The sequence below is a fragment of the Nipponia nippon genome, unplaced genomic scaffold (genome assembly GCF_047370975.1).
Source record: "Nipponia nippon isolate SJK-2023a ecotype South Korea unplaced genomic scaffold, ASM4737097v1 scaffold_5, whole genome shotgun sequence".
NCBI classification, from domain to species: Eukaryota; Metazoa; Chordata; class Aves; order Pelecaniformes; family Threskiornithidae; genus Nipponia; species Nipponia nippon.
In genome coordinates, this window is record NW_028262369.1 from 15,641,458 (window position 1) to 15,668,551 (window position 27,094).

General features: G+C 61.3%; 1 protein-coding gene across 3 annotated transcripts in view; it reads left to right on the forward strand.

Moving 5' to 3' along the window:
• The window catches only part of RAI1 (retinoic acid induced 1), a 77,814-nt gene that overhangs the window by 46,960 nt on the left and 3,760 nt on the right, over positions 1-27,094 (forward strand). For all 3 annotated transcript variants that reach the window (XM_087731651.1, XM_087731652.1, XM_087731650.1), the window contains one exon: positions 20,898-26,544. In XM_087731651.1, the coding sequence (XP_087587777.1) occupies positions 20,914-26,544 (5,631 nt within the window). In that variant the 5' untranslated portion in view covers positions 20,898-20,913. The remainder of the gene's footprint in view (positions 1-20,897; positions 26,545-27,094) is intronic.

The following is a 27,094-nucleotide window of genomic DNA, read 5'->3' on the forward strand; positions in this document are numbered from 1 at the left end:
CCGCGCCGCTCTCCTCTGCGTCCCCATTAAGCGTGCCGGGGAGGACATTAGGAGCAGGAGCACGTAGCGGCAGGCTCTGTCTAACAGCGCTGCCGCCTGACCCTGATTTGTAGCAGGGCTGAGCGGGGAGGTTTGCTGTAGCGTTACAGCTCTTCCTGTGGTAATAGCCGTCGAGGCGTCACACACATGGCGCTGCCGGTGGCACAGGGAGGCCGCGGCCGCCAGGGCGGATGGGGTGGAAAGGAGAAGCCGCCGTAGCTGGGTCGCGGCACACTTGCTTACAAGACGGGAGGAAGGGAGCACGCGGGGATGCATGCTCCCATGGCGCAAGCGGTGTTGCCGCCGGGGTTGCTTCTCCCTGCAGCGGTGGTGCTGGTGCCGGGCACGGTGGTGGGGAGACGGCTGGATGCCGCCTGTCCCTGTCCTCACCACCCCCATGGCCTCGCGTCCAGTGGCTGGTCCCACATGCTGCAGTGGGTGTGTGCCGGTGGTGCTGCCATCCCCTCACCGCCTGCCCCTATTTCACATTGCCAGGGCTGGAGTCACTTGAGGACAGCTGCCAGGGCTGCCAGGTCCTCTCCCAGCCAAGGCGTCAGCTCCCTGATGGCGCCCAGGAGACGTTTCACCTCCCCAGGACAAGGGTGACAACCTGCTGGAGGGTGCCAGCCCCACGCCTGCCAGTGTGGTGGTCACAGTGGGGTCCCCATGCACCATCCTGCGTCCGTGGTGATCTCTGCGTGGGGACGGATGTGTCCTGCTGCCATTCATCTCCAGGGACTTGTAGAGGCAGAACTGACCCTGGCAATGGAAATGCAAAACCTGGAGGGTCGAGCTGTGACCCTGGCAATGGAAATGCAAAACCTGGAGGGTCGAGCTGGCCCTCGGCCTTGCTGCCCTTGGGCTGGCGAGGGTGTTCTGCCCACGAAAGATGGAAGAGGCAGCACCACCTGCCAGCATCCGTGGTGCCGTGGTCCCCTGCTCCTGCGCCAGCCCTACAAGCCCAAGTAGGAGAGAGCAAAAAACCTTTAACCTCGCAGACCTGGAAGGTTGACTTGGACTGTCGGAAAGATGAAAGAGCCAGAGACAGGGAATGATTAAAGGGAAGAAAACAAGATTCCTCAGGTTGCCTTAGCTGCCCACTGCCTGATGCCGGCAGCCCGCGGCTTGGTGCTGGCACACAGGAGGGCAGCATGGATTTCTCTTTGGGATGGGGTCCCCGGGAGGTTTTTAATAGTTGCTGTTTGCGCAGTGGCTGGGGGGAATCCATTGCTTTCTGTCTGCCATTGCCTGGCTTCACCTCTCCTCCTGCCTGCAACTGCTGCATCCTCGTGGCTGGATTCAGGGTGATGGTTTGGGTTGTCATCAGCCTTTACCTGCAACCCTGGAGGGGAAAAACTTCCCCTCAGAGTTTTATTTAGCTAAAAAAAACCCAAACCGACCCTCAAACAGGCGCAAGCGGCGTGGTGCCTCGTGGCTAGATGGCTGGGGTGCCAGGGAGCAGCGCTCGTCCCCAAGGGTTTCCACAGGCAAGAGCCAGCCATGCCAGGATCAGTGTTTTGGCAAAAGGCATCACCTTGCCAGTAGGAATAATAACCAGGAGGGGGAGGGGGCCGGGGCAGGCAGACAAGCAAATCCGTTTTATCAGACGCTGCATATTTTATGAAAGCACATTTCAGCTCTTCAGCCTTGGAAAGCTTTTCATACCCTTTAATTTTCTAATAAAAAGGAATTACGTTTGCTGAAAAGCCAGTAACAAGATTCACTGTCATTGTCTTTTGTACAGACCATAATTCCTGGCTTGGGCTCCTGCCTGCAGCCCCGTTGTGTGGTCCTAGGTGTGGGTCCGGCATGCTGGCAGTGCGACACGGGGGGCCATGGCCATGCCGGCAGCAGGCAGGGGAGAGCTTTGCTGGTGAGAGCCTGCAGCAGCAACCTAGGGATGCCAGGGGTGAAGGCAAGTGCTGTGTGCGGCTGCAACCGCAGCGGTGCCTCTTGGTGCCGTGCACCGAACGTGGCTCCCTGCGAAAGTGACATCTGGTTTCGAGGCACACCAAGGTGGTTCCTGCTGGCTGTGCGTGCCAGTGAGCCTTGCTGGGGTGGCTCCGGCGCACCCAGACCCGCAGGGCCCTTCCCTAGCACCTTCCAGGCCAGGAAGGCATTTTGTGGTCTCCCCTAAGATGGGGATTTGGGAGGGTGCAGAGGGAGCGGTGCTTGCTGCACCCCATGCGGCAGCAGGAACTGGATCAGGCCCTGCTGCTGTGCTTCCCCCTGCACCATCCTGCCCCGTTTTACACCATCGAGGCGGTGGGGGTTCCCCATTCCCGGCTGCCCGCCAGCAGGGAGGAGAGCTGCCAGTCCTCCTGCCATCCCACCCATCGCATCACCCATTGCAGGGTTTTGCTCCAATGGCTTTATCCCGGTGGGGAATCGGCATGGTGCTGTCTGGCACTGATCCTTCCTTTGGGCGTAGCAAATCCGTGTGCGTAGGGAGGCGAATCTTCCTCGCCTGCTGCTTCAGATGGGGTAAGGCTGGAGCAGGAACCTCCTGTCACCCAGGTGGGAACGGCTGGCACCTCCCAAGGGCCCAGATGTGCCGGAGCGGCTGCTCCGCTCTCTGCCCCACACTGTCTCCTCTCCGGGGGCACCAACTCCCGTCGATGCCCCTGCTGGGAAATCCCTCCCTGGCAGCGGCTGGCTGTGTTTGATGCAAGGGGGCTGTCCTGGTGCTGTCCCCTATGGGGAAAGCCATCCCCAAAACTCCAGGGACCTGGCGGCTGCTCATGGGGTGACAAGGAAGGGCAAGCGCTGGCACAGTCCCACTTCTTCCTGGCTTCACCTTGGTGAGGGGCACACTGCTACCATGGCAGGTGGGATGGCCCTTGAACCAAAAAACAGGGAATTTAATTGCCCTGTCATTGGCCTTGTAACTGCAAGCTCAAGAGCGGTGCGAGGCCCCGGCTAGTCTGGTGGCTGGAGGACAGCTTTCCTGGTCTTTGGTGGACAGAGGACAGCTTTCCTGGTCTTCGGGGTGGATGGGGCAGGTCACAGTTACATGCATGTCAGAGCAACCAGGTGTCTCTGCGGGTGGCCCAAGACAGCGAGCCAGTGTCCCCAGCCTGTGCACCGGCACTGTGGCCCCGGCTGGTGAAGAGGGTCTGCTGGGCAGCCGGTGCTTCCCAGTCACCCCCCGACCTCCTGGGCATCCCTCCTGCAGGGTGCAGGATCCAGCATGCAACCCACGGCTGCGACACGTGAGATCCCACCAACCGCGGTCTGTGCCGATGGGCAAAGCGTGCCTGGGTGCTGGCCACGGCATGGTGAGCAGCAACCATGCAGCATGGCTGGGGCTGGCACCGGGAGCCACCAGCTCCTCCCAGTTCCCCCCAAGCCCCAAGCACATCCCAGCAGCGCTTGCCGTGTCAGGAGCCCTTTGCAGGCTTGCTTGTTCCCTGTGTTCCTCCCGGGGTGCATCTGTCTCCAAGTGCTCAAGCCGCAGCTCTGCCTTTGCTGCGCGGGATCCCGGCCGGCTGCCACGTGGCGCTGGAGCCACGATGCCGCAGCCGCCGGCACTCTGTCTCCCTCCGAGTTGCTCATTTGAAGTTTCAGCTCGACGGCTGTTTTCATGCAGGGGGGACGCAAAACCAGCCTGCAAACACCAATAAATATCGTCTACATCCTCCCCCCCTCCAATTCTCGTTCTCATTCTTACTTCCCAGCTGGTTTTGGGGGGGAAACGGGTTTTCAAAGCTTTCCGTAAACGTGTGTAACAATAGGAAGCGTTGCCATTTAGCCTGCGGCCGGCACAGTTTTAAATGAGGTCCCAGGTAGTCATGGTTACCTCTCCTCTTCAGTAAGAGATGACTTTTATTTCCTGCCTTTTGTATTTGCACATCTCAGATATACATTCTCCTAAACCATAATTGGTATTCACAGATAGACAGGGACGCAGGAGCAAGCCGCCGCAAGAGGGGAAGAGCCAGATGGACGCAGGGGGTGTCAAGGTCTCCAAGCCCCCAAACATCAGGAAATCTTAATTTCAAGTCATTTTTCCTCCCCTGGCAAGGGCGGGGAGGCAGACCTGCCTCTCTGCAGCCTGAGGGCTTGTCCTGATCCCACCTCCCTCGCAGCATCCCTGTTAGCCTGGATGCTGCCCCGGGATTCGGGATTCGCCCTGCCCATGAGCAGCGACCCTGCAAGCCTCTCCTTGCGGAAGGGCTCTCCGGCATCCCGCATCCCCTCCCAAGCATCCCTCGATCGTGCCGAGCTGGGAGGGTGGCAGACAGGCTGCCCTGTGCTCCCAGCCCGGAGCAGGGTCCTGACCTTATGGGCACTGGGGGGCCAACCCTGCACCCTTTGATTTTTGGAGGTGAGGAGGGAAAACGGAGCAGCGGGATCGTACGCTCGCAGCGGGCACGGCCTGGGGAGCGGGTGCGGGAGGGAGAAGCGCTCGGCGATGATTGATGAAAGATCATAGCCTCATTCCACAGGATCATTGCTCAGAGTGTGGGCAAAGCTGCGCGTCCCAGGGGGACCATCGCCGGGATGCGTACGAGCCTGTGTTTCAGGGCAGAGGGGATGGAAAGCCACATATTTTATGCCTCTTTTTTTTTTTTTCTCTCTCTCTCTCTAAAGCACCAGGAAAACAAAAACCCAAGCTGTCTAATCAGAGACAAGCAGATTCCACCCACTTCCTTGGAAAACTTGCATTTGCTAGGAAATCATCTAGCTGCATTTACAGCAAGCAGAGTGCCCCAGCGGTAGCTCGTGCCTTTCTGGCAGGATGATAACCAGCACTGAACAATTATTGCGCTGGAGCGGGAGCAGCGGACATATTGGCTTTTCTCAGCCAGCAGGAAAGAATTTGCAAAACTAAGCAGGCGACTGGAGCAGCTCGGATTTGCAGCGCTGGATGTGCGGTGCCGGGGATTTGCAGCTCACCAGATTTGCTGGTGGCAGCATATCAGGGACTTGCACACCGCATGCACCTGGGCTCCTATTTACATTTTTTTTTTTGCAAGGGAAGGGCCCGGTTTTGCTGCCTGGAAAATGCCTCCGGTTGCCAGCTCCCCCCACAGACACTCAGCCCCCCAGGTGTGTGCTAGGGCCATTGGGGAGTTGTTGTTTGCTTCCTTATTTTTTTTCCCCCCTTTAATGAGAAAAATGTGTTCTTGTCAAGGAAGTTGTCCTTAAAAAATACAGCGCTGGGAAGAAAGGCAGCCGGCTCTGTGACATTTACCTCTGCGGGGCCGCGATTGATGTGCAGCCCTCGGGAGCCAGCCCTGTGCCAACCCGGCTGCCCGCAGCATCGCCGGGAGGAGCAGGGCCAGTCCTGGGGCTCCCAGGGGAACCCCTCCCAGGGCACAACCCCAAATCCCCACTCAGGGCAAAGCTCCTTTGCTTGGTTTTAACTCCAGGCGGGGATGTATGGGATTGCTGGAGTGACTGCCATCCTGCAGAGGTTTTTGGTCCTTCCCTGGGCAAAACTCTCCCTGATTGCGGGTCACACATCCGCCCTTGGCTGCTGCACGGGCTGGGCATGGGGGAAGCAAAGAAATCGTTTCTCTGCAGCCTTGTCGGGTTGGAAGCCAGGGTCTGGCCCCAATCCCCCTCCGCCTGCTCACAGCGATCCCCTTCCCAGCTGCAGCATTTCTGAACGGGATGCTCCAATGCGGAAAAGTGGCACGGCAGGGTTTCAGTGCAGATTCGCACCCTGCTCCCACCACGGGTGCCACCTGGCAAGGACGGCAGGGCAGAGCCTGGCCCGGGATACGCTACCTGGCCCCGTTCTGGATGCAAACTGCACATCAGTTGCAACAGCAGCTGGTGGAGACTCCAGTATATTAGCAGCATTAATTAAGTTACAAAAATTATGCATGTTATCAGTTATGAGACGACCTTTCATAAACTCAGTTATTAAAGCAATAAAGCATGACCCGCTGGTCCTAACCAGTTTAATGGCTGGCTAAGAGTGCGGTTTTTCACATAATACTTTTAGCAGGTCATTAGCTGAGCAATAAGATAACATGGAGAGCCTAAGTGATGCACGTGAATGGCAGACGCATTGCTCGATGGGGGAACGTGGGGCTGGGGGTCACCCGTCCTCCTGCGCTGCTTGCATGGGCGTGCACGGGCTCTGGTGGTGGCTGGAGCAGGCGACAGCAGTGAGGTGGGTGCTGCCGGGGCTGCTCCCAGCCTGGCTGTGCTGTGCTGAAATCCCAGCGTCGTGGGGCAAACCCATTCCTAGGGTGCTGCAGGGCAGGTTTGGGGCTGGCGTCAGGCTCTCTGCAGCCCCAGTATCACTTCCCAAGCCTGTGCTGCAGAAGGGAGATGGGACATCGTGATGTGGCCACCCCGGGGCTGTGGCCCTGGTGCTGCTGTAGGACGGGAGACCCTGACCCTCTGTGGGGCTGGGGGCAGGATGGAGGGGCCTGGCGTCCCCCCACTTGGCCGGTCTCAGCATATGGTTGGTGCCAGTGTCAGCACATGGATGGTGCTGGTCTCTCTGGGCTGAGACCCGGCTTCAGGTGTGTGCAGGTTGGTCCCTGCATCCCTGCTGTGCCCACCGCAGCACCTGTGGGGACACGCCATACGTCCAGGGCCATCAGGAGGAAGCCACCAAGCCCTGGCCACCAGGTCCTGCTCCCTGCACGCGCCATTGCTGTCACCAAGTGCATCCCAGCTGGGTGCCGATACCCTCCCTACCCACGGCCATGCGGCGATACCCAGACCGGTCAAGAGCCGCACCTTGCTGCCGGCACCCCCAGCACCCCCAAAGCGCCTTTCCCCGTCCCCGCCAGCCGTTTCCAAGCACTGACCCTCTCCATAAACAAAGGAGAGGGAGAGGGAGGGTGGCTGGCATGTTAATATACTCTCCCCCCCTCTTTTCCTCCCTTCATCCCTCTGGGAAAGGCCTTTGCAGATATAAGCAAACCTTGATTAAAAGCTGCCTGACAGGCAACGGCAGCAGCAAGCAGCAGGCAAGGAAGCTCTCCAAGTCCAAAGGGAGCTGCTTCTGCTGCTGCCGCTGCTGCCTCCATTCTCAGATGTCCCTGATCCTTTAATCAATCACAGCCGCGGAAGAGAAGAGCAAACACCCGTGCCGGGGCAGAGGTATGTGCATGCATTCGTTCCAGCCACAGCCGAGGCAGCAGGGCGGCCGCACGCCTTCGGCTGGAGGCAGGGAGCCGTCCCCAAGCTTGGAGCTGCCCTTTCATCTTCCGGAGACAGCAGAGCCTGTGTCCCTGCTGGTCCTTCCGATGTCCCCATGGGACCCAGCATGGAGCATGGGACCCTGTGGGGTGCAGGCAGCGGGACAGGTGCAGGCAGCAGGATGGGTGTGGGCAGCCTCTTGCCTGCATCTGCCCCGGGTGCTCCAGTGCAAAATGCATCCCTGTGGGAGAGGTGCTCCCAGCTCCCATCCCATGGGCTGTGCCACACCGGTGCTTGCGTGGCCTGGGTAGCAGCGAGCGGGGAAAATGGCGTGTTTGCAGATGGGTACCCTGCCAGGGAGCTGCCGGGATGGGGACGGCCGCAGGGCACCAGCCTGGGCGTTGCATCTAACACAGGGCTGGCCAAAACCCAGCCACCCTTCGACGCCAGACCACAGCCGGGCATGTGGTGCTGTGCCTGTGGCTCCCAGCTCGCCAGCCCTGGGGATGTCCCCAGTCGGGAGCAGAGCCCCATCCTGGGCTGTGTGGGGTGGGCAAGGGTCTGCTCCAGCCCCGGGGGGGCACAGGGCCGAGCACCAGCCATGGCCCTGCCCCGAACCACTGGCATGCAGAAAAACCCACCCCCCCGGGATGATTTGTCATCAAGTCCTGTGTGTCACCGCAGGGCTTTCTCCCCAGTGAGGCTGGAGATGGGGGCAGAGGGAAGGGAAAAACACGTCATTTTAATAAAACCCAACAAAATCCTCTCTTTCCTGCCATGCTTCTCCAGCCCGCGTGCAGCAGCGGGGGCTCTGCCCGCGTGAAGCTGGCAGGGGCAGGCAGGGACTGCGATTTCCTTGCTTATTTTTGCCGTTGCTTATTTTTAGCGCTGCGTCTTAATATATTGTGACAGTGCCCTGGGACGTACCGCGCCTCCGGTCGTATGAGAAGGTGTCTGGGGCAGAGCCGCTTGACGCCGCAAACGAGTTTCAGCCAATCGCCGGCATGGCGCTGGCTAACGAGGCACCCGCTGCTAATGGGGGTCCCCGGAGGGGTCAGGGGGGAGTGGTGGGGCTGAACTGGTGCACCGAATTTGTTGGGGCTCTGTGGAGAGGGACTTGCTCTTGGGGGAGTTCCGGGTTTTAAAGCCTTTTTATGTTTTCTAATAAGGCGGTTTTGGTAATGAGGGGCTGATCGCTGGCAGCCGCTGCAGCGGCTGAGCCTGTGCCTGGCAGGAGCGGTGTCTTCGTTTGGGGCTGTGGTGGAGAGCGGGTACCTGTGCAGTCGGGGACATCGAGGGTTCGGTGTTTCAAGCAGGGACCTCATGGGTACCGGGGGATGCTAGAGCCATGCTGGCCTCAATCTCCCTTCCTGGAGCCGTTTTTTTGGAAGGGTTGAATATTTCCACACCAAGACGTGCCGTCCGGTTGCGCTTTCGGACCTGCAAGGGGTTTTATCACAGAGAGGCAGCTGGCAGAGACATGGGGACATCGGGATCTTGCCGGGACCTGGGTGGGAGCCCACCAAGCCAGAGGTTGCCAGCACCTGCTCAGCTGCGGGTGCAAATCTGGCAGGGACCCCGTGGCGAGGGGAGAGCTGGGCACACCAAGGTGCTGGCTTTGGCAGCAGGCATCTGTGCACAGGTGCTGCCTGCCCGCACGCCCATTAGTAATGGATCTTTGTGGAATAACCCTCCTCACTAGGGCAAGATACCCTGTGTGTCAAAGCCACTTTATAAAGAAATTATACTCGGCTCCAGCCAGGCTGTGCATATGTAAATGGGGTGATGCACAAGCCCTGATTGAGACATCACAGGGCAGCTCAGCCCAGGACCCCCAGGAATCCCCAGTCCTGGGGGGGAGCAGGGGGCTTCAGAGGGACTGGAGGGTGCCGGTGGCAGGGGATGTGCCCCAGTCACCTTCTGGGGTCCAGCAGCCCCAGTGTCTGTCTGGGGCCTTGGCAGGAGCCACGGAGCTGTTTAGGGCTGGGATGTCTCCGGGTGTCTGAGGGGGGATGCTCCAGCATCCCAGCTTCAGCCCCCTCGTCCTCCCTGCTTTGAATCCTCCCGACAGCACCACGACGCAGCTCCTGCCTTCTGCACCACGGAACCTTCTTGGTTTGGGGCAGCAGAGGGGAAAACCCCTCTTATCCACAGACCCCTCAATTTTATCAAGACGTCCCTGCGGGCCCAGCACTGGTAGCTGAGGCATGGTGTCCTCCTCGGCTTCCCACCTTGTGGCTGACCCAGAGCCCCGCTGAGCCTTCCAGGATTAAATCCTCCTGATCACACACGTTTGGGCTGTTGGGATGGTCCACACACACAGTCAGGATGTTGGGATGCTCCAGGGTTTAGGAGAAGCTGGAGCAAGGTGCTGGAGCTGCATCCATCCCGAGCATTGGGCGGCTTTGGTTCCCATCAAGGGACACTGAGGGACACCAAGGGACACCGAAGGACACCAGGGGACACCAGGGTCCCTCACACAGCACCAGCACCTGTGCTGGCTGCTGTTTTCCCAGAAGCAGAGCTCAGGCCCAGAGCGGACACAGCAGCACCAGCACCCCTGGATCCGGCCGCAGCATCCCCATGTGCCGGGGCATCGGCGCCTCTTTGTGCAAACGCGGCGGCAGCTCAGCGGGGAAATAAGACCCTTCTTTTTTTTGGCAGCGTGTTGCTAATCAGCACGACCCAGCGCGCACCGCCGCGGGCGCGCGGCTCGCTGCTATTTAAGGAGCCTACTTGAAATACACCTGCAAGAGGGGAGAGGAGCGCCAGCAAGTAAATAACCCAGCAACCCGCCGGAATAAAAACACCGGCGGGGGCGCACGGGCAGAATGAGAAGAGATGCAGCAATTTAAGGAAAAAAAGAAGAAAAATGAAGTGCAATCTGGTGATTGAGGGGGTCGGTCCCAATCATGCCCTGGTTTTCCATAGGAATGCTCCCTGGTCCCCGTGCTTGGTGGGGAGACCCTGTCCTGATGGCTGTGGTTGAGGGGGTCTCGCCCGTGTCCCCGGCATGGGCAGGGGGATGGATGGAGCCCCCTGCCCTCCTTCCGGCTCGACATGTTTACCACGCGGTGCCGTTTGGCTCCTGCCTTTTTTTCCCCCCTCCTCTCTCCCCTCCTTTTCTGAAACATTATAAATCAAATGGCTTAAAATGTAAAGCATCAAAAATTCTAAAACCTTCATCTATTATTAACTGTGACAGTAAATTCCACCTCTGAATGTTTCACATAGCAACTGTTACCAGGACTCAGCATCCGAAGCTGATGTTCCAGCAACTTTCCATCACGCTGCCGCCGTTCTGGTGATGCCGAGACTGGCCCGGTGAGATGCGCTGCTGCTCCTGACACCTTTCCATGGGATTGGGATGCCAGCAGAGAAACCCAGCTCAAGTTCAGTGAGCGCTGACCACCTCGCTGCTGGGATAGGAAAGGAGCTCAGCGCCGCCGTCTTGGGGTGCGGGAGCCAATGGTGGGGGTCCCCCATTGTGGTCCTCCCTCCGTGATGGTCATGTAACCCCCAAACGTCATTACTTTCACTGTAAGTGGTGCTCACGTTATGGAGCACCGTCGATAAGGAGGATGGGAGCAGGGTAGTTAAAATAAATGGATAAAGGGATGCTTTGCAGGGGATGGTGTTTGCTTTTCTAACGCTGCTTTGTGCTGGTGGTGGTTGTGGTTGTGCCCCCCGGGTGGTGACCCCCGCCCCGGCACAGGCAGTGGGTCTCGCTGCTCTGAGCATTGGGCTTGTGGTGAGCGCGTGGTGTGCCGGGTGCCGCGGGGACCGGGAGCAAGGCGTTTGCCGCCAGTGTTTGTTCGCCTTCCCTGCGCAGCATCACAGCTCCGCTCTGCGTTGTGCCCCCTGCCTGGAGGCCAGGGTGGCTCTGGCTGCTGTTGGCTCAGGTGGAGCCAGGTTGGGGTAGTTTGGGTTGGATTTGGCTGCGCGGCAGCACCGGGAGCCTGGTCAGAGGCGGGGAGAGCCCCGGCTCTGCAGCCCTGTGGAATGCTGAGCCTGGTCCGGTGAGCACCCGGCCAGCACACCGGTGTGCACACACAGCATCCCCAGTGCCGAGCCGTGGCGAGTCTCACACCTGCATCCCTCAGCACCCAAAACTACCCAAACCCCCCCATCAGCACCCACCAAGCCATGCCCAGTGCTCTCATGCCCCAGCGCAGGCATTGTTGCCTCGCCATCACCCGGGCTGTGCCGCTTTCCCGCAAATCCTGGTGGCTGCCCACGTGCCGCTGGGATCTCTGCCATGCCGGCTGCGGGGCCGGGCGGCAGCGGCTGCTCCGCCGCCTCCCCAGGGACAAGCAGCAATTTTCCTGCTCTGAAGAAGCTTGTGAAGGTTTGAGTGAATCTGGGAAGCAAATCTAATTGGCAACCTGGTAATTCCTCAGGGGGACATGTACTTTGGTCATATCTAAGTACATTCCAGCCAGTGTTTAAGACATGCTGAATCCAAACTTGGACAGTCAAATACCAGCAGCTCTAAGCTCCTTATCTATTTCCGGCAGATTAACTCCTTAATCATCCCTTTTGGAAGTTCCCTGCCCCAAATTCCTCTCCCCTCCTCTTCCCCCCCACCCCGTTTTTGTCAGCAGGAACAAAAGGAGCAGGCAGATTTTGCGGGGTGTGAAAGGTTGGGATGGCGCCCACGGTGATTGACAGAGTCAATAACCAGGAACCAGGAGAAGGCCTTTGGAAATCTGCTTCTCCAGTTCACCTGCCCCAGTATTTGTCTTTGGGATTTGGAGATGAGGAATGTATAACACTGAAATAATTTATCACATGACACCGAACCTCGATTTATATTTTTCAAACCCCTTTTATTCTATTTTTTTAACCTCGATTTATTTTTTTCAACCCCTTTTTATTCTTTTTTTGTCTTTTTCCCAGGGGATTCCTGCTCAGCATCCCCTAGCAGAGGCCCAGCTGGGGGTACCGGCTCCCACCATGCCGGCTGAGGAGACGTGCCACTCCACAGCCCCCAGCCCCGCTCGTGGCAAGGGGATGCTCATTTTTTCCCCCTCTCTTCCCCCCCCCCCAGCAGGCAGAGGAGGCCGTGCCGAGCCACCGGGACGCAGCCGGTGCTGGCCACTGTCACTCAGGGGAGTGTCGGAGCATTACGCTTCATTACCGAGCTGTCTGCTGCTGGCGGGAGATGACTTAGAGGGCAGAGCCTGGCTGTGGCGCAGCCGAATTCGTCTCCGGCGGACAGACCTGTCTGCAGGCAGACGCCGAAGCATGGTGTTGGCAGGGTGCTCGTGACCGGGGCGGGGGGTTTGCCGTGCCGGCAGTGGGGAGCCAGCGGGCAGTGGGTCTCCGGCTTGGGCGGTGTGATTTGGCATGGTGGAGCGGCTGCTCCAAAAGCAAAGGCAGGAGATGCTGCCAAACCAGACCATGGGAAGGCATAGGGGGGACAGGGTAATGCCCCCCATAACCGTGGGTCTTGGCAAGGGGGTCTCAATGGGACTGAGACCACCGGTAATATTTAATAACACTCATGTAAAACATGAGCATAAATGTCCCTGTGTGCTTGCCAGTGGGGAGGGGGCATGGTGGGGACGTGACAGGGATGCGGGACACTGGTGGCAACACCTCATTACCTCCCGGAGCGGGAGCAGGAGCGTGGGAGGGGGACAGGGTGCAGCCAGGTGCCAGGGTCTGTCCTTTGCCTGTCAGTGGCCATCCCGCGGCAGCTGGTTTCGGCCTCTGCAGTGTGAATTTGCAGAGTTTTGGGGGAAAAACTGTCTGTGGCAGGGGCAGAGCCCGACCCGCCAAAGCCGGAGGGGATGGACCAGCGGCAAGGCTGGGAGAGCTGGCAACGTCCTGGGGGTGACGGCCACCTGTCACCCTCTGGGGTCTCCAGGGCTGCTGGGGATGGAGACACCCACTGGGGCAGGAGGTCCGGGACCCCAGCATGGGGCTGGGGCATGAGCCCGCTCCATCCCTGTACTCCCGGGCCAGCATTTCCCAGCCTGGCAGTGCTGGCTGGGGACGGGAGCCCCAACACCTCCCAGAGGAACCTGAGGCACAGCTGCAGAGCAGTCCCATCCCAGCCGGGTTCCCCATGCAGGGTGCAGGATGGCTCCAAGCTGTGGTGCTGGGCAGATGCCAGGTCCGCCCACCAGGTTTGGTGTGGTTTTGCCGGGCCGGAGGGCTTGGTGGGCACCCGTGGGCCAGCACAGCCTGGGGACCATGAGCCATCCCCATCGTGTTCCCCAGGGAGCGCAGCCTCACATGTTCAACTGCATCCGCTTGCAGCATCCATGAGCAGCCAGCTCACACGACAGCTGCGTGCAGAGTGGATCCGGGACCGGGACGAGGATCTATTTGCTCTCCCATCCTTGACAGAGTTTTTATTTGCTTTTATTTTTGTTGCGAGTGGCATGAACCACGTGGCGCCTCAGCATCACCAGGGAGGATGCTGTGGGGCACCCCACTTTCCTCGCCCAGCGAGTGGGGTCCCACAGCGCCTTGGGGGTCCGGCACCCACTTCCCTCCCGGTAACGAACCAGCATCTTGTTTGTATAGTTTCAGCTAAACAGCTTGTCTGGCAGCCGTACCAATGAGCGAGTGGTTGGGAGGCTGCTCCGCAGGGAGGGTCTCGCTGGCGATTTGCATATGAGCAGCGCACAAAATATTGCAAGCAATCAGCCGGCATCGGCCCTGGGCGGCACGGCCGACGGGCCGCATCTGGAGAGCCGCAGAGCAGCGCTTCATCACCGGCGGTGATTGCCAGCATCGCTCCGGCTGCTGTGCTCCCCCCACCCTTTCCTTGCAGGGATGCAGTTTCTTTCTGGCTTCAAGGGGAAACTGAGGCAGGGGGGCAAAACAGGGTGCAGGAGAAGGAGGGGGGGTAATATTAGCAGTCACAATAATGACTGGAATGGTTAATTGTTATTGGAGTTGAAGTGAGTCAGGCTGAGAGCAGGAGGGGAGGGAGGAAGGAAGGAAGGGAGGAAGGAAGAAGGATCCTGACCCGTCAGGCAGAAAGTGAGTAAAGAAAAACGGGAGCATGCCAAGACCTGGCCAGGCTGTCGCCTCGTGCCGGCACCGCGCTGGCACCATGCCGGCACCGCACTACACGCTTGCTTTGAGGCTGGAGGGTTGGCTGAAGGTCACCACGGCTGCCCCACAGCCGCCCCACGGCTGCCCCACGGCCGTGGTTGTGCCCGTCGGTGCCCCCGGCGTGGGCTCCTTTTGCTCCTCCTTGCCGCTGTCTGCCCGCGCTGGCAGCTGCAGGCAAGTCTGCAGCAGGATTTAGGTGTGGAGGCTGGGAGAGCCGAGTCCCTCCTTAACCTCAGCCGTATTTCCAGCCTCAAGACAGGCTTGTTTTCCTCTCCCCGCCAGTGCCTCAAGGTTGATGTCAATCCCCTTGCTGGGGAGCAAGAACATGCAGCGCCCTCCCTCCATGTTACGTCCGGCGACGAATTTTGCTCCGGAGCACACTTCCCTGCCGGAGAGGGAATTTGCTCAGGGAGGCTCAGGCTGAGCATCTGCTTTGCTGAGAGCCTCCAGCCTTTATTTTCCCCTTTTTTTTTCTTTTTTTCCCTTGTTTTTCCTTTTTTCCCTTTCTTTTTTCTTTTTCCCCTTTTTTCTTTTTCCCCTTTTTTCTTTTTTCCCTTTTTTCTCTTTTCTTTTCTCTTTTTCTTTCTTTCTTCTATTTTCCCATGTTTTTTCTTTTTTCTCTTTCTTTCTTTTTTCTTTCTCTCTTCTTTCTTTTTCCCTTTTTTCTTTTTTCTTTTTTTCTTTCTTCTTTTTTCTTTTTTCTTTTTCTTTTTTCCCCTTTTTCCCCCTTTTCTCTCTTCCCCCCTTCTTTTTATCCCTCCCTTGCCTTTCAAATCCTTTCCTGCCAGCTGGCATTTTCCAGCAGCAAGAAAAAACACAGCAACTTGCTCTGACTCTCAGATCCTCCCCATCCTCCCCAGCCCAACCCTCTGCAAACCTCCCAGCCCTGACATCAAGGACCCAAACGCTCCCCCCCCGCCCCAAAAAATAAAGGAGGAAAAACCAAAGGGAGAGAGGATGGAGCAGGCAAATGAGCCGGATTTCCATGTGAGGCGATGAGGTTGGAGAGGCCACGGGCTTCCCCTGGCAAGCGACGGAGAAACCAGGGCCAGCAGAAACGTTGAGTCATGAGTGAGGTTCGCAGGCGATGTTTTTTTCCCCGAGCAAAATTCCTCGGTGGGGAGGAACAGAGCTGGGGGGGAGGCAGGGATGAAGGACTGTGCCCCCCAAATGGGTCATTGACCTGATGCTGATGGGGATGCACCCCATTGCAACAGGAATTCCCTGGGCAGGTCTCCCCCCAAACCCCCCGAAAGGGGGGGTTTGGGGGGGGACCTGCCCAGGGAATTCCCCAGCAGTTGGATGGGAGGAGCAGTGTGATCTGGGGGGGTCTGCAGGAGATGGGGCACCCCATCCCTCCTCCTCCTCCTCGCTACCCGCATCCGCCCACCCCCACGCAATGGGCGGCGCAGCCCCAGCTCCATTTATCATCATCTGCGGGCAAGTGAAGTGTGCAGGGAACAGCTGCTCCGGTCGGCTGAGCGCCGAAAGAGGGAGGGGAACGCGGTGATGGGGGGAAGCGGGGGGCTGGGGTCTGCCCTGTGGGTACCCCCCCCCCCCCCCAAGTCGCTGCACTGGGATGGAGCGTTGATGTTGTGGGAGATGGTGGTGGTGATGGGGCAGGGGGACTGGGGAGAGGGTGTATTAATGGGGTGCATTGGAGAGAGGGTGTATTAAAGGGGTTCACTGGAGGGAGGGTTCATTAAAGGGGTGCATTGGGGCAAGGGTGCACTAACAGTAACAGGGGGCATTAGAGGGTGCATTGAAGGGGGGGTGCACTGACAGCGGGTGCACCCAACCGGGGGTGCCCAGCCCTGCTGAGCTGGGTGCCATCACCCAGTGCCAGGCACCGCAGGGGCGTCTGCAGGGTGCAGGGACAGATGGACGGTGGCAGCCTGAGGGTTTGACCCTGCCCCGGGCGAGCTCCGTGGGTCCCTTTGCACTGCCGGGGGGTTTGTCTGTCTGTCTGTCTGTCCCCCCAGTTCCTCTCATTCCCAGCTCCTGGGGGCAGGACGCCCTTTCCCAGTCTGTCCCACACACCCCGACCCCCCCCCCCGACTGCCCCCCAACCTCCCCTTTTCTCTCCTCCCTTAATAATCAGATTCTCCGGAGCAGTTTGCGGTGTGGCAGCCGGCCAGAAAGGGTTTCTTTAAACTCCACCAGCTCACAATTAAACAAATCCGGGGCTGACGCTCCTTGATAGGCTCTTATTCCCCCCCGAGAACCACTGAAGGTGTCGGGGGGGGGGTCCTATCCTTTTGCTCCCCCCTCTGATGCTGCTTCACCATGTGGGGCTGCACCCTTGGGTGGGGGGTGAGGGCTGGGAGGGGGTTTGGTGCAGGGGTTTTGCAGTGGGGTCCACGGTGCCAGCACTGCTCTGATGGCAAAGCATCCCCCCTGCGAGAACGCACTGCTATTTTTAGTCATTGAGTCCTTGTTGATGGCGCAGCAGCAAAGGCGAGGGAGCAGCCGGAGGAGCAGCAGGGCTGAGGGGAGGCTGGATCAGGCCCCGCGGGATGAGCAGCAGCTGGGAAGCGAGGCTGAGGTGCGGGGGGCCAGGGGATGCCCGCTGCCCCTGGGGCTGAGGCGTTGGGGGTCTTGGGTGCTTACCGAGGGTCCCCTCCCACAGAAAGTCCTGGGCTGCCTTCAGAGGGCTCCGGATCCGGCCCTGCCGTGTCCCTGCCAGGCAAGGGGAAGGGGGAGGAAAGGAGAGAAGGCAGGGAAGGAAGGAGGGATGGGGGGGAGGAAAATAACACCAAACCCAGCCACGCAGCACAAATCCTCCTGAGCAGCAGGCAGGCTGCGAGCCACTGCGCGGGCGGGCGTCTGCAGCAGCGGGGCTGCGCTGGCCTGGCAGTGCTGCGTGGTGCCCCGGCTCAGCTCCCGGCACCAGCCCTGTGCACTGCATCAGCCCCGTGCACTGCATCAGCCCTGTGCACTGCAGCATGGCCTCATGCACCACAGCGTGGCCCTGGGTCATGCATCAGCTCTGGGAGGTGCAGCGGGTCTTGCGTGTCCCCAAAGGGTGACGCTGGGGCTGTGCTGGGAGCTGTGGGGCTGGCTGGGCTGTCCCCGCATCCCTGGGGACGGAGGGGACAGGATGCTCCAGGGTGGCTGTAGCCAGAGATGAGCATGGCTCCTTGGACTGGGGGGACAGGATCACGCTGGCCCCAGGCACCGTGATGGCCCCAAGTCCCTGCCTCCTGCCACGGTTGCCCTGGGGATCCCTTCCCAGGGACCCACGCCGTAAGCCCTGGCTGCAGCCACAGTGGCTTTGCCAGGCCGCCGAGGGCACGCATCCGGCTGCAGCCACGCGCCGGCAGCCCTGTATCAATTCCCATCACGGGGGCAGCAGGAGCCGGGCTGGAAACTTCTCCGGGGCCGGGGGAGCGCATCTGGCAGGGACGCGGCGGGGCGAGGGAGTGCGCAGGGCCCCATGGCCGCGGCCACCTCCCCCTCCAGGGAAGGGCCGTAACCTCGCTGCTGTCGACAGCTTGATTTGATGCCATTAAAGCGTTTGCTCGGAAACAGCCTACATCAGACGGCAACATCTGTTATGACCCTTCTTCGGCAAAGCTGCGGCAGAGCCAAGGGCAGAGCTGGCCTCTGGCTCTGCCGACAGGTCTGGGTGCTACGGTGACGAGTGTGTCCCTCCCGGCCCCGAACGGCAGCATCCAACCCCCAGCAGAGCCCGGTGCCCGGGTAGCCTGCAGGGAGATGGGGCCGTGGCTCCAGGCAAGGCACCTCGCTCAGCACAGGATTTCGACTCGTCTCGGATGGGGAAGCAACAGGCAGCCCTGGCCGCATCTCCTGCCCGGTGGGCCTCATCCAGCCCCGCATATTGTGACCCCTGTAAGAAGATGCCCAGGGGTGCAGGATGAGCCCGAGGCTTTGCCAGGCACGGGGATGTGGCCAAGGCTGGCTGTCCCCATGGCCTGATCCTGCCGGGGGGCTTCCTCCCACCAATGCACATGCACGCCCTGCTTGCGCGCACAGCTCTGCACACCCTGCACGCGTGCACACCCCACATCCATGCACACCCTGCGTGCATGCACAGCCTGCACATGTGCGCACCCCGCGCACATGCTCCCTTTGTGCATCCTCTCCTCTGTGTGCTGGTAAGCGATCTGTCCCCTTGCACTGGGCGCTTTTGCTCGGTGTGGCATTGTCCCAGCTGTTTGAAAAAGTAACAATAATTAATTAATAAAAATAATTAATAATAAAAGAGAAAGGGGGAGAAAATCTCCCCTTAAAGCACCAGCCCAGGGTCTTCTCAAGCTGATTTCATTTTTCAAACCTGCTTCCACGTGGAGCGTGAGGGGCCCTTTTCTCCCTTTAATTTTCTCGCCGCTGCCCGGGGCTGCCCCAGAGGCCTGGCTTTGATTTTGCTGCCTTTGTTCCAGCAGCCCCAATGCAGGACAGGGCAGCACCGCGCCCGCGCCGCGGTAGGTGCTTTCACGCCAGCCTCACCGGGTTTTTAATTGACCCATCTTCTCCCTGGGATGTAGGCTTTAACTGCATGCAGTTGCCTATGCAGCCTGCAAGATGCAGCTGCAATACAGGGAAGCAACATGGAAAGTGTCCAAAAAGGGACTTTGGGGGATGGCAGGGACAGGATGCCGGGCTGGCATGGGTGGCACCAAGCCCGGCTCCAGCGGTGCCAGAGGGCACTGTGCGATCAGTGCATCCCTGAGCTGCCGGCGGTTATGGAAATATAACTAAATAAAGCCCCATCTGCGTACGTAGACCCTGAAAAGGTGCTGAGACGTTACTGGTGTCTGCAGGGCACTGGGAGGAAAGGGGGCCAAGCTGGGACTGATCAAACCAGCGGTGCAATTTGTACAACTACGGCAGAGCCACCGACAAAGGGGCCGTCCAGAGCCACGCGCCGTTCGGCACGTTATGGCGGTGACACAAGGGTGGCAGGGGGACACGTGGGGCCCCCGGCTCGCGGCTGCCCGGTGTGGCTGGCACCACAGGGAGGTGTGCCGGAGAGCAGGGCTGGGCTCAGCTCTGCCGGTGGGTGCTGGGTGTCAGGCACCACCAGCACCCCGTCCCCTCCCCTCGTTACACTCACCTTAATGAAGGCAGAGGGGACAGCACGGGCTGCATGGGGGGTCACCGCTGTGGCACAGCGCCAAGGGAGCAGCACCAGGGTAGTCCCTGGGGAGCTGCAGACCCTTGGGGCTGCCCTAACCTGGGCTCCCAAATCTCAGGCTAGTGCCAAAACAGGCTCATGCCCTGCCGGTGCCTCCAACCCACTGGTGCCACGGACAGGCAGCATGTGTCCCCCCCGCCACGGAGCCCTTCATTAGCTCACGGGGTCCCCACAAGCCGCTCCGCTGCCTCTGAGATCAAACCAATGACCCAGGTGCTTCCCTGCACCTAACACAAGCGGAGCTAGGAAATGGGGAGGTTTAATGACGGTGGTGGCGAGGCGCTCGGCTAATAGACGTCTGCTGGCGGGAGCAGACAGCTTCCAGATGGTATCGCACCGGGGCAAGGGGGATTGGCTGGGTCCGGGGGGGCTGCGGGAGGCAGCAGCAGGCAGAGACAGGCAGAGCCAGCAAGTTGAAATGACTTTTTTTGCAGCAGAGCCTGCGGTTCTGGCCCTCCACGCTGCTGCTTCCAGTAATTAGCCCAATAATTAAAAACAATGGCGGTAAGTGGGGTATTTGAAGGGGCTCGCGGGATTCCAGTGTCACTGGGAAGGGTGTGCGAGGAGGGGGGTAAGTGATTTGCAGAGGCAAGGGGCAGTGGGCGCATGAAATGGAGATCACCCGGGCTGGGGGACCCCAGCATGGTGCAGGTGTCACTGCACCACGCAGGGCGGGCAGGGAGGGGATTTGTTCACCCTGCAAAGCCGGGGTAGGCGGCAGAGATGGGGAAGGCTCCCAGCAGCAGGGTTAGGAGGGTGGGCTGGCCGTGCCGCAGGCAGGAGGGAGGCAGCTGGACCCCAGCCACCCCCCAGCTCGCAGGCACCATGCTGCAAAGCGGGGCCATGCAGCACGGGGCAATGCAAGGAGATATGGTAGAGAACGGTGCAGGGCGATGCAAGGAGATATGGTAGAGAACGGTGCAGGGTGATGCAAGGTGAGGTGATGCAACACCAAGCGATGTGATGTGGGGTGACACAATGTGATGCAGAGCGAAGCGAGGTGATGCAAAGCCAGCTGCTGCAATCTAGGGCAATACAGGGTAGTGCAATGCAAGGTGATGTGATGCAGGGCGATGCAATGCAATGCAAGGCGATGTGATGTGATGCGATGCAGAGTGATGCAATGCAAGGTGATAAGATGCAGGGCGATGCAATGCAAGACAACGTGATGCGGGGCAATTTGATGCAGGACAATACAATGCAGGGAGATGCAATGCAAGGTGATGCAATGCAGGGCAATGCAGTGCAAGGAGATGCAACACAGGGCGACGTGAGGCGATGCGGGGCGACGCAACGCAACATGATGCAATGCAGGGCGACGCGAGGCAATGCATTGCCAGGTGCTGTGCTCCAGGGCGCCGGCAAGGCGACACAGTGCCAGCGGGGCGATGCCACGGCAGGCGAGGCGATGCCCCCGTGGCGCATGCGACGCTGCCCCTCTCCACGCGCGGCCGCGCTCCCCAGCCCGCCGCGGTGGGGATGCTTCATTTGAATTCTCGCCTCTCTCTCTTCGCAGATAACGAGCCCGCGCCATGCAGTCCTTTCGAGAAAGGTGTGGTTTCCATGGCAACCAGCAGAGCTACCAGCCGACTTCACAAGATACATCACGCCTGGAGAATTACAGGCATCAAAGTCAGGCAGGGCCGAACTGCGAGCGGCAGAGGCTGGTGGCGAAGGAGTACTACAGTCAGCAGCAACTGCCGTACTCGGGCTACGAGAACAGCACCGTGGAGAAATACCACCGGGGAAACAAGCAATTAGCAGGGCAGCAGCTGCAAGGCAGGCCGGCCTTTTCCAATTACGCTGTGCAGGAGAACAGCCCCTATCCGGCCCGTTATTCAGGGGAGGAGAGCTTGCAGGCATGGGGTGGCCAGCCGCAGGCGCTGCCCGGCGACGTGGCCAAGTATGAGGACAGCCTGATGAAGAAGACGGCGGCGGCGCTGGTGGGCGGGCGGCCGTACCACGAGCCGGCGGCCGCCTCGCTGCCCTTCCGGACTCACTTTCAGCAGCAGCAGCAGCAGCAGCAGCAGCAGCAGCAGCAGCAGCAGCAGCCACCTGCGCTCCCCTACCCCAAGCTGCAGCGGCAGAAGCTGCCAAACGACGTCTCCTCACCCATGCCCTTCTCGCAGAGCCCCCACTTTGGGCAGCACTCACAGTCCTTCCCTGCCTCCTCCACCTACTCCTCGGTGCCGGGGGGCAGCCAGCCAGCACACTCCTACAAGAGCTGCACGGCACCGTCGGGGCAGCCACCGCTGGAGCGGCCCCTGGGCAGCGCCGCCAGCCTGGCCCCCGGCCCCCGTGTGCCCAACCTGCACGGCTACCAGCCCAACCGCATTGGCTACGAGCAGCCCCCGCAGCCGCCACCGCAGCCCCCGCAGCCACCGCCACCGCAGCCCCCGCAGCCGCCGCAGCCCCCGCAGCCCCCGCAGCCCTTGCAGGGGCGGCATCACACCCCAGAGACCCTCCACTACCAAAACCTGGCCAAGTACCAACATTACAACCAGCCAGGACAGACCTACTGCCAGGGTGACGCGCCACCTGTTCGAACGCCGGAGCAATACTACCAGACCTTCAGCCCCAGCGCCAGCCACTCACCGGCTCGCTCCGTCGGCAGGTCCCCATCCTACAGCTCCACTCCCTCCCCGCTGATGCCCAACCTGGAGAACTTCCAGTACAGCCAGCAGCCACTGAGCACTGGCGCCTTCCCAGCCGGCATCGCCGACCACAGCCATTTCATGCCGCTGCTGAACCCTTCTCCCACCGACGGGACGAGCCCCGACGCTCAGTCCGGGAACTGCAAAAACTTGCAGAAGGAGAAGCTGCCCGAAAACCTGCTGTCGGACCTGAGCCTGCAGAGCCTGACGGCGCTCACCTCCCAGGTGGAGAACATCTCCAACACCGTCCAGCAGCTGCTGCTTTCCAAAGCAGCTGTGCCCCAGAAAAAGGGCATCAAGACCCCGGCGAGGACCCCTGAGCAGCTCAAGGGGCAGCACTGCAGCCCCGAGAGCAGCACCTACTCGGCAGAGCAGGTGGGGACCCCCCTGTCCGACCCGCTGAGCACCCCCCAGTCCGTCCACGCCGAGACGCAGGACGCCGACTATCTCAGTGGGTCGGAGGACCAGCTGGAGAGGACTTTCCTGTACTGCAACCAGAACCGCAGCCCTGCCCGCGTCAACAGCAACTCCAAGCCGAAGCCCGAGTCGGTGTCCACCTGCTCTGTGACCTCCCCGGACGACATGTCCACCAAATCGGACGACTCCTTCCAGAGCATCCACGCCAGCCTGCCCCTAGAGACCTTCACCAAGTACGTGACCAACGAACGGGACTGTCCCCGGCTGCTCCTCAGCGCCCTGTCCCAGGAGGAGCTGGCTTCCGAGATCATTGTCCTGCAGGACGCCATCAGCGAGAAGGCGGACAAAGCCTGGGCCAACTCACCCATGCTGAGCAAAGAGGCCACTAAGTCCCCCTTCCAGCTGGAGAACCACCGGCCCTGCCTGGACTCCATGGTGAAGGGTGCCTGGCCCAGCCAGGGCGACTCCAGCACACTCACCGAGCCCCTCAAGCTGGACAAGGCTTCGGGGGCCAGCACAGGGAAGGACTTTGGCGAGGAGGTGTATGAGGGTCCCCAGGTGGAGTTCACAGCCGCCGAGACCAAGGATGCACTGAAGGATGCGGCCCCGCTGGCATTCAACTCCAAGCCCAGCATCCCGGCGGCGACGTCGAGCGCGGGGGCCACTGGCTACAGCTGCTACTCGAACACCACCGCCAACTCGGTGGGGTCCGAGAATGCCATGGAGCACTTCGACTGGCCGGAGGAGAGCCTGGGCGAGGCATGCCTGCGGTGGAAGGAGCTGGGCTCAGGGCTGCAAGCCACCGACCTCCCCAAGGGCTTGTTCCCCGGCAAATTGGTGGGCTCCTGCAAGGAGAAAAAAAATGCCTGTGGCTTGGATCTGTGCGACGGCGAGCAGCCGGCCAAGAGCGAGCCGGCCCGGGATTTTGGCCAGCAGGTGATGGAGGAGGAAGAGGAGGAGACACTGACCTATGATGAGGCCACAAAGGCAGACAGTGAGAGGTGGCTGCAGGACACCCGGCACTGCTGCTCGACCGGGGACTTCAGCGAGATCCCCATCATCTCCTCACCAGAGCTGAAGGAATCGGACCTGGAGGCAGAGGAATACTCCTCACTCTGCGAGCTGGCTGGCTCGGAGCAGAAGTCGGTGACGTACGACGCCTTGCCGCCCAAGCCCCCGGAGATGCCCGCTGTGCTGTCCTCCAGCGAGGTGCCCATGTCCGCTGAGGAGACCGTCAGCACGGTGGAGAAGGAGAGCCCAGCTCCAGCCGCGCGCCTCTCCGGCCAGTCTGTCATCCTGCTGGGCCCTGCCGTGGGCACAGAGACCAAGGTGAAGAGCTGGTTCAAGTCATCCCTGCCCCACATCCAGCCCGAGGAGCAGAGCAGCGGCGGGGAGACGTCCCACCCGGAGGTAGCCGGTGCCGAATTGGCCCCATCAGTCACAGTGAAGCAGCAACTCACCCCCGAAAACGCGCTGGGGAAGACGGAGCCCATCTCACGGGGCAAGAGCCTCCGCAACAAGAGGGTCCACTGCCGGCTGCCAGAGAGGGACGGCCCCGGCAGTGCCGTGCCAAGCCCCTTTGATGACCTCCCAGCAGCCAGCAGCGTGGCCAGTGCCTGCCTTGGGCCAGACGGTCAGGTGGAGATACCGAGCAAGAATGTCCACAGCCAAACGCCCTGGTTTCCAGCCGAGGGTCTGCCAGCGCGCATGTGCACCCGCTCCTTCACCGCCCTCGCCGAGCCCCGTGCCATGGCCCCGCTGGAGGGGCTTAAGCCCCCCACACACCAGGAGAAGCTGGGGAAGAAGCCCGCCTGTGGCGTTAAACAACGAGTGGCTTTCAAAGCCAGGAAGCGCAGTGGCCGGCCAGCCCCCAAGGTGGTCCAAAACTCTGGCGATGCCACCCTCCTGGTGCCTGGCTTAGTGACAGCGGAGGATGCGGTGGGGCCGACACCGCCGGAGGGGGATGCGGTGGAGGTGGGGGAGAGGGACCAGCGGTCGATGATCCTGCGCTCCCGGACGAAGACGCAGGAGGTTTTCTACACCAAGAGGCGGCGGGGCAAGCGGGCAGCTGACGTCCGGCTGAAGAACTGCAAGGCGCCCAAGAAGCTCATCCCCAACAATCACCTCCCGCCCGCCTTCAAGCTGGCAGCCCCGGGCAGCCCCCACAAGGAGGGCAAGGTGGGTGCCCGGATGAAGCTGCCTAAAACGGGGCCGGGCGTGGGGGGCAAGATGTCCGAGCGGCCCCTGCACTCGCTGAAGAGGAAGTCCACCTTCATCTCTCCCATCCCTGCCAAGAAGAGGAACCTGGTCCTGCGGAGCAACAGCGGCGGTGTGAAGGAGGAGAAGCCAGAGGCCCCCCCCAGCCTCTTCAAGAAGATGCCTGTGGCCAAGAAGGTGAAAGCCAAGCTGCCCCCCAAGAGCTCTGGAGAAGCCATCCCAAAGCCCCCACCGCCGAAGGAAGCCCCCGATGTCTGCATCAAGATCACCTCCCGGGCGGCCTTCCAGGAGGCCACAAAGACCAAAGTGCTGCCTCCCCGCAAGGGCCGCGGCCTCAAGCTGGAGGCCATTGTCCAGAAGATCACCTCGCCCAACCTGAAGAAGTTCGCCTGCAAACCGGCAGCCACGGCAGCGGTGGCGGCGCCCACGGCGGCTGCCTATGGCACCTCCCTGAGCCCGGCAGGGGTGGAAAGGGAGCGGGTGGTGAAGCACAGCGGGCTGGCCCCAGTGGTGGGTGACGCGCGGCTGCCCAAGCCAGCGGCGGTGCAGAAGGCGCCCGCCGTGCCGGTGGCTGAGCAGCTCTGCCGAAACCCCAACGGCCGAACACCGAAGGGGAAGCTGGGCGGCGGGAAGAAGCTCTCTGTCGATGGCTGCCAGGGTGAAGCCTGTGCACCGACCCCGGGGGCCCAGCCAAGCTCCACCATGGCAGCCAAGAGCCTGGGGCTCCTGCCCAAGAAGAGGAACCGCAAGGGCAAAGCGGCAGCGCTGGGCATGGCCAAGGCACCTCTGGGCCCCACGCCACCACCGCTGCCCCGGGAGCGTGCGGCTGGCCCAGGCGGCAGGGAGGAGGCGCCACGGGAGGGCAAGAAACCAAAGAGCGAGGAGAAGGAGGCAGGGGGCAGCGATGGCCCCCCCGAGGGACGCCCCACTGCCGGGCCAGCGCGGGGGCCAAAGCCACGGGCCAACCACTCCAACTACAATGGCTACTCCAAGCGGCAGCGGAAGCGCCTGGCCCACGGCAAGGCCAAGGCGGTGCCAGCGCGGTGCAAGAGCCGTGGCAAGCGGCGGCGGCAGGCCCAGCAGGCCCCGCTGCTGCACCCCGCCGAGCCCGAGATCCGGCTGAAGTACATCTCCTGCAAGCGGCTGCGGGCGGACAGTCGGGCCCCCCCCTTTGCTCCCTACGTCCGTGTGGAGCGACGCGGCGAGTTCACCACTGCCTGCACTGTTGTCAACTCACCCAGCGAGGAGGCCCGGCTACAACGGGGACCGGCTGGACCGGCGCCGCGACCGCGGGCAGCCCTGCCCGCCTCCTCCACCATGCACATGGGGCCGGTGGTGTCGAAGGCGCTGAGCGCTGCCTGCCTGGTTTGTTGCCTGTGCCGCAACCCCGCCAACTATAAGGACCTGGGGGACCTCTGCGGGCCCTACTACCCCGAGGACTGTCTGCCCAAGAAGAAGTCGCGGCTGAAGGAGAAGGCGCGGGCAGAGGGGGCAGGCGAGGACACCATCCTGCCCGCCGCAGCCGAGCGGGCACCCCGAGGGACGGAGGGCGGCTGCGGTGCCGGCAGCAAGGCGGCACGGCCGGAGGGTGCCGCCGAGGCGGCCAAGCAGAGCGCACTGCGCTCCAGCCCGCGGGGCATGTTTCGCAGGCTGCAGAGCTGCTACTGCTGTGATGAGAGGACAGAGGGCGAGGAGGCGGCCGAAAAGCCCCGGCGGCACGAATGTCACAAGGCCGAGTCCCCGCCGCAGGAGTCGGCAGGCGACACGCAGGAGCACTGGCTGCACGAGGCCTGTGCCGTATGGACCGCTGGGGTTTTCCTGGTGGCGGGGAAGCTCTACGGGCTGCAGGAGGCCGTCAAGGCGGCTGCCGACCTGGTAAGAGCTCAGCTGCCCGCCTGGCACGGCACAGCACCCCAGGGTGGCATCTCCCGCTGGCCTTCTTCAGCCAAAGCCGTTCCCATGGCGGCACCTCCAGCCGGGATGAAAATAGGCTTGGCCCCGACGAGTCGTCCTGGGAGAGCGGGGCGGGTGTTCAGGCACCATGAACCCCCCCTGCCTTCCTGCAAGATTTGTGCTGCTGCGTCTGTATTAGCCCCCTAAAATGCCCCTTTTAGGCATGGAAGCGTATTTGTGGCGTTATGTTTTGGGAGGGCAGCAGGGCCACCCCCAGGACCATGAGGATGCTGAGCCCGGTGGGTCGCATCCCCCGGCCCAGCTGTGCGTCTCAGGGGGCAGCTTGGAGCGGGACAGACGCAACCTGGCAAAGGCAGGATGGGAGACGAAAATGGGCACGATGTGGCCTGATGCCAGAGTGATGGGCAGCAGGGGAAGGGGAGCTGGAGGGAGGGGGTGGCCCTGCCCTACTTCTCTCCCAGGGCGAGAGGAGCACAGGCACATCGAGCGAGCGAAACAGGGAGGACGCTGC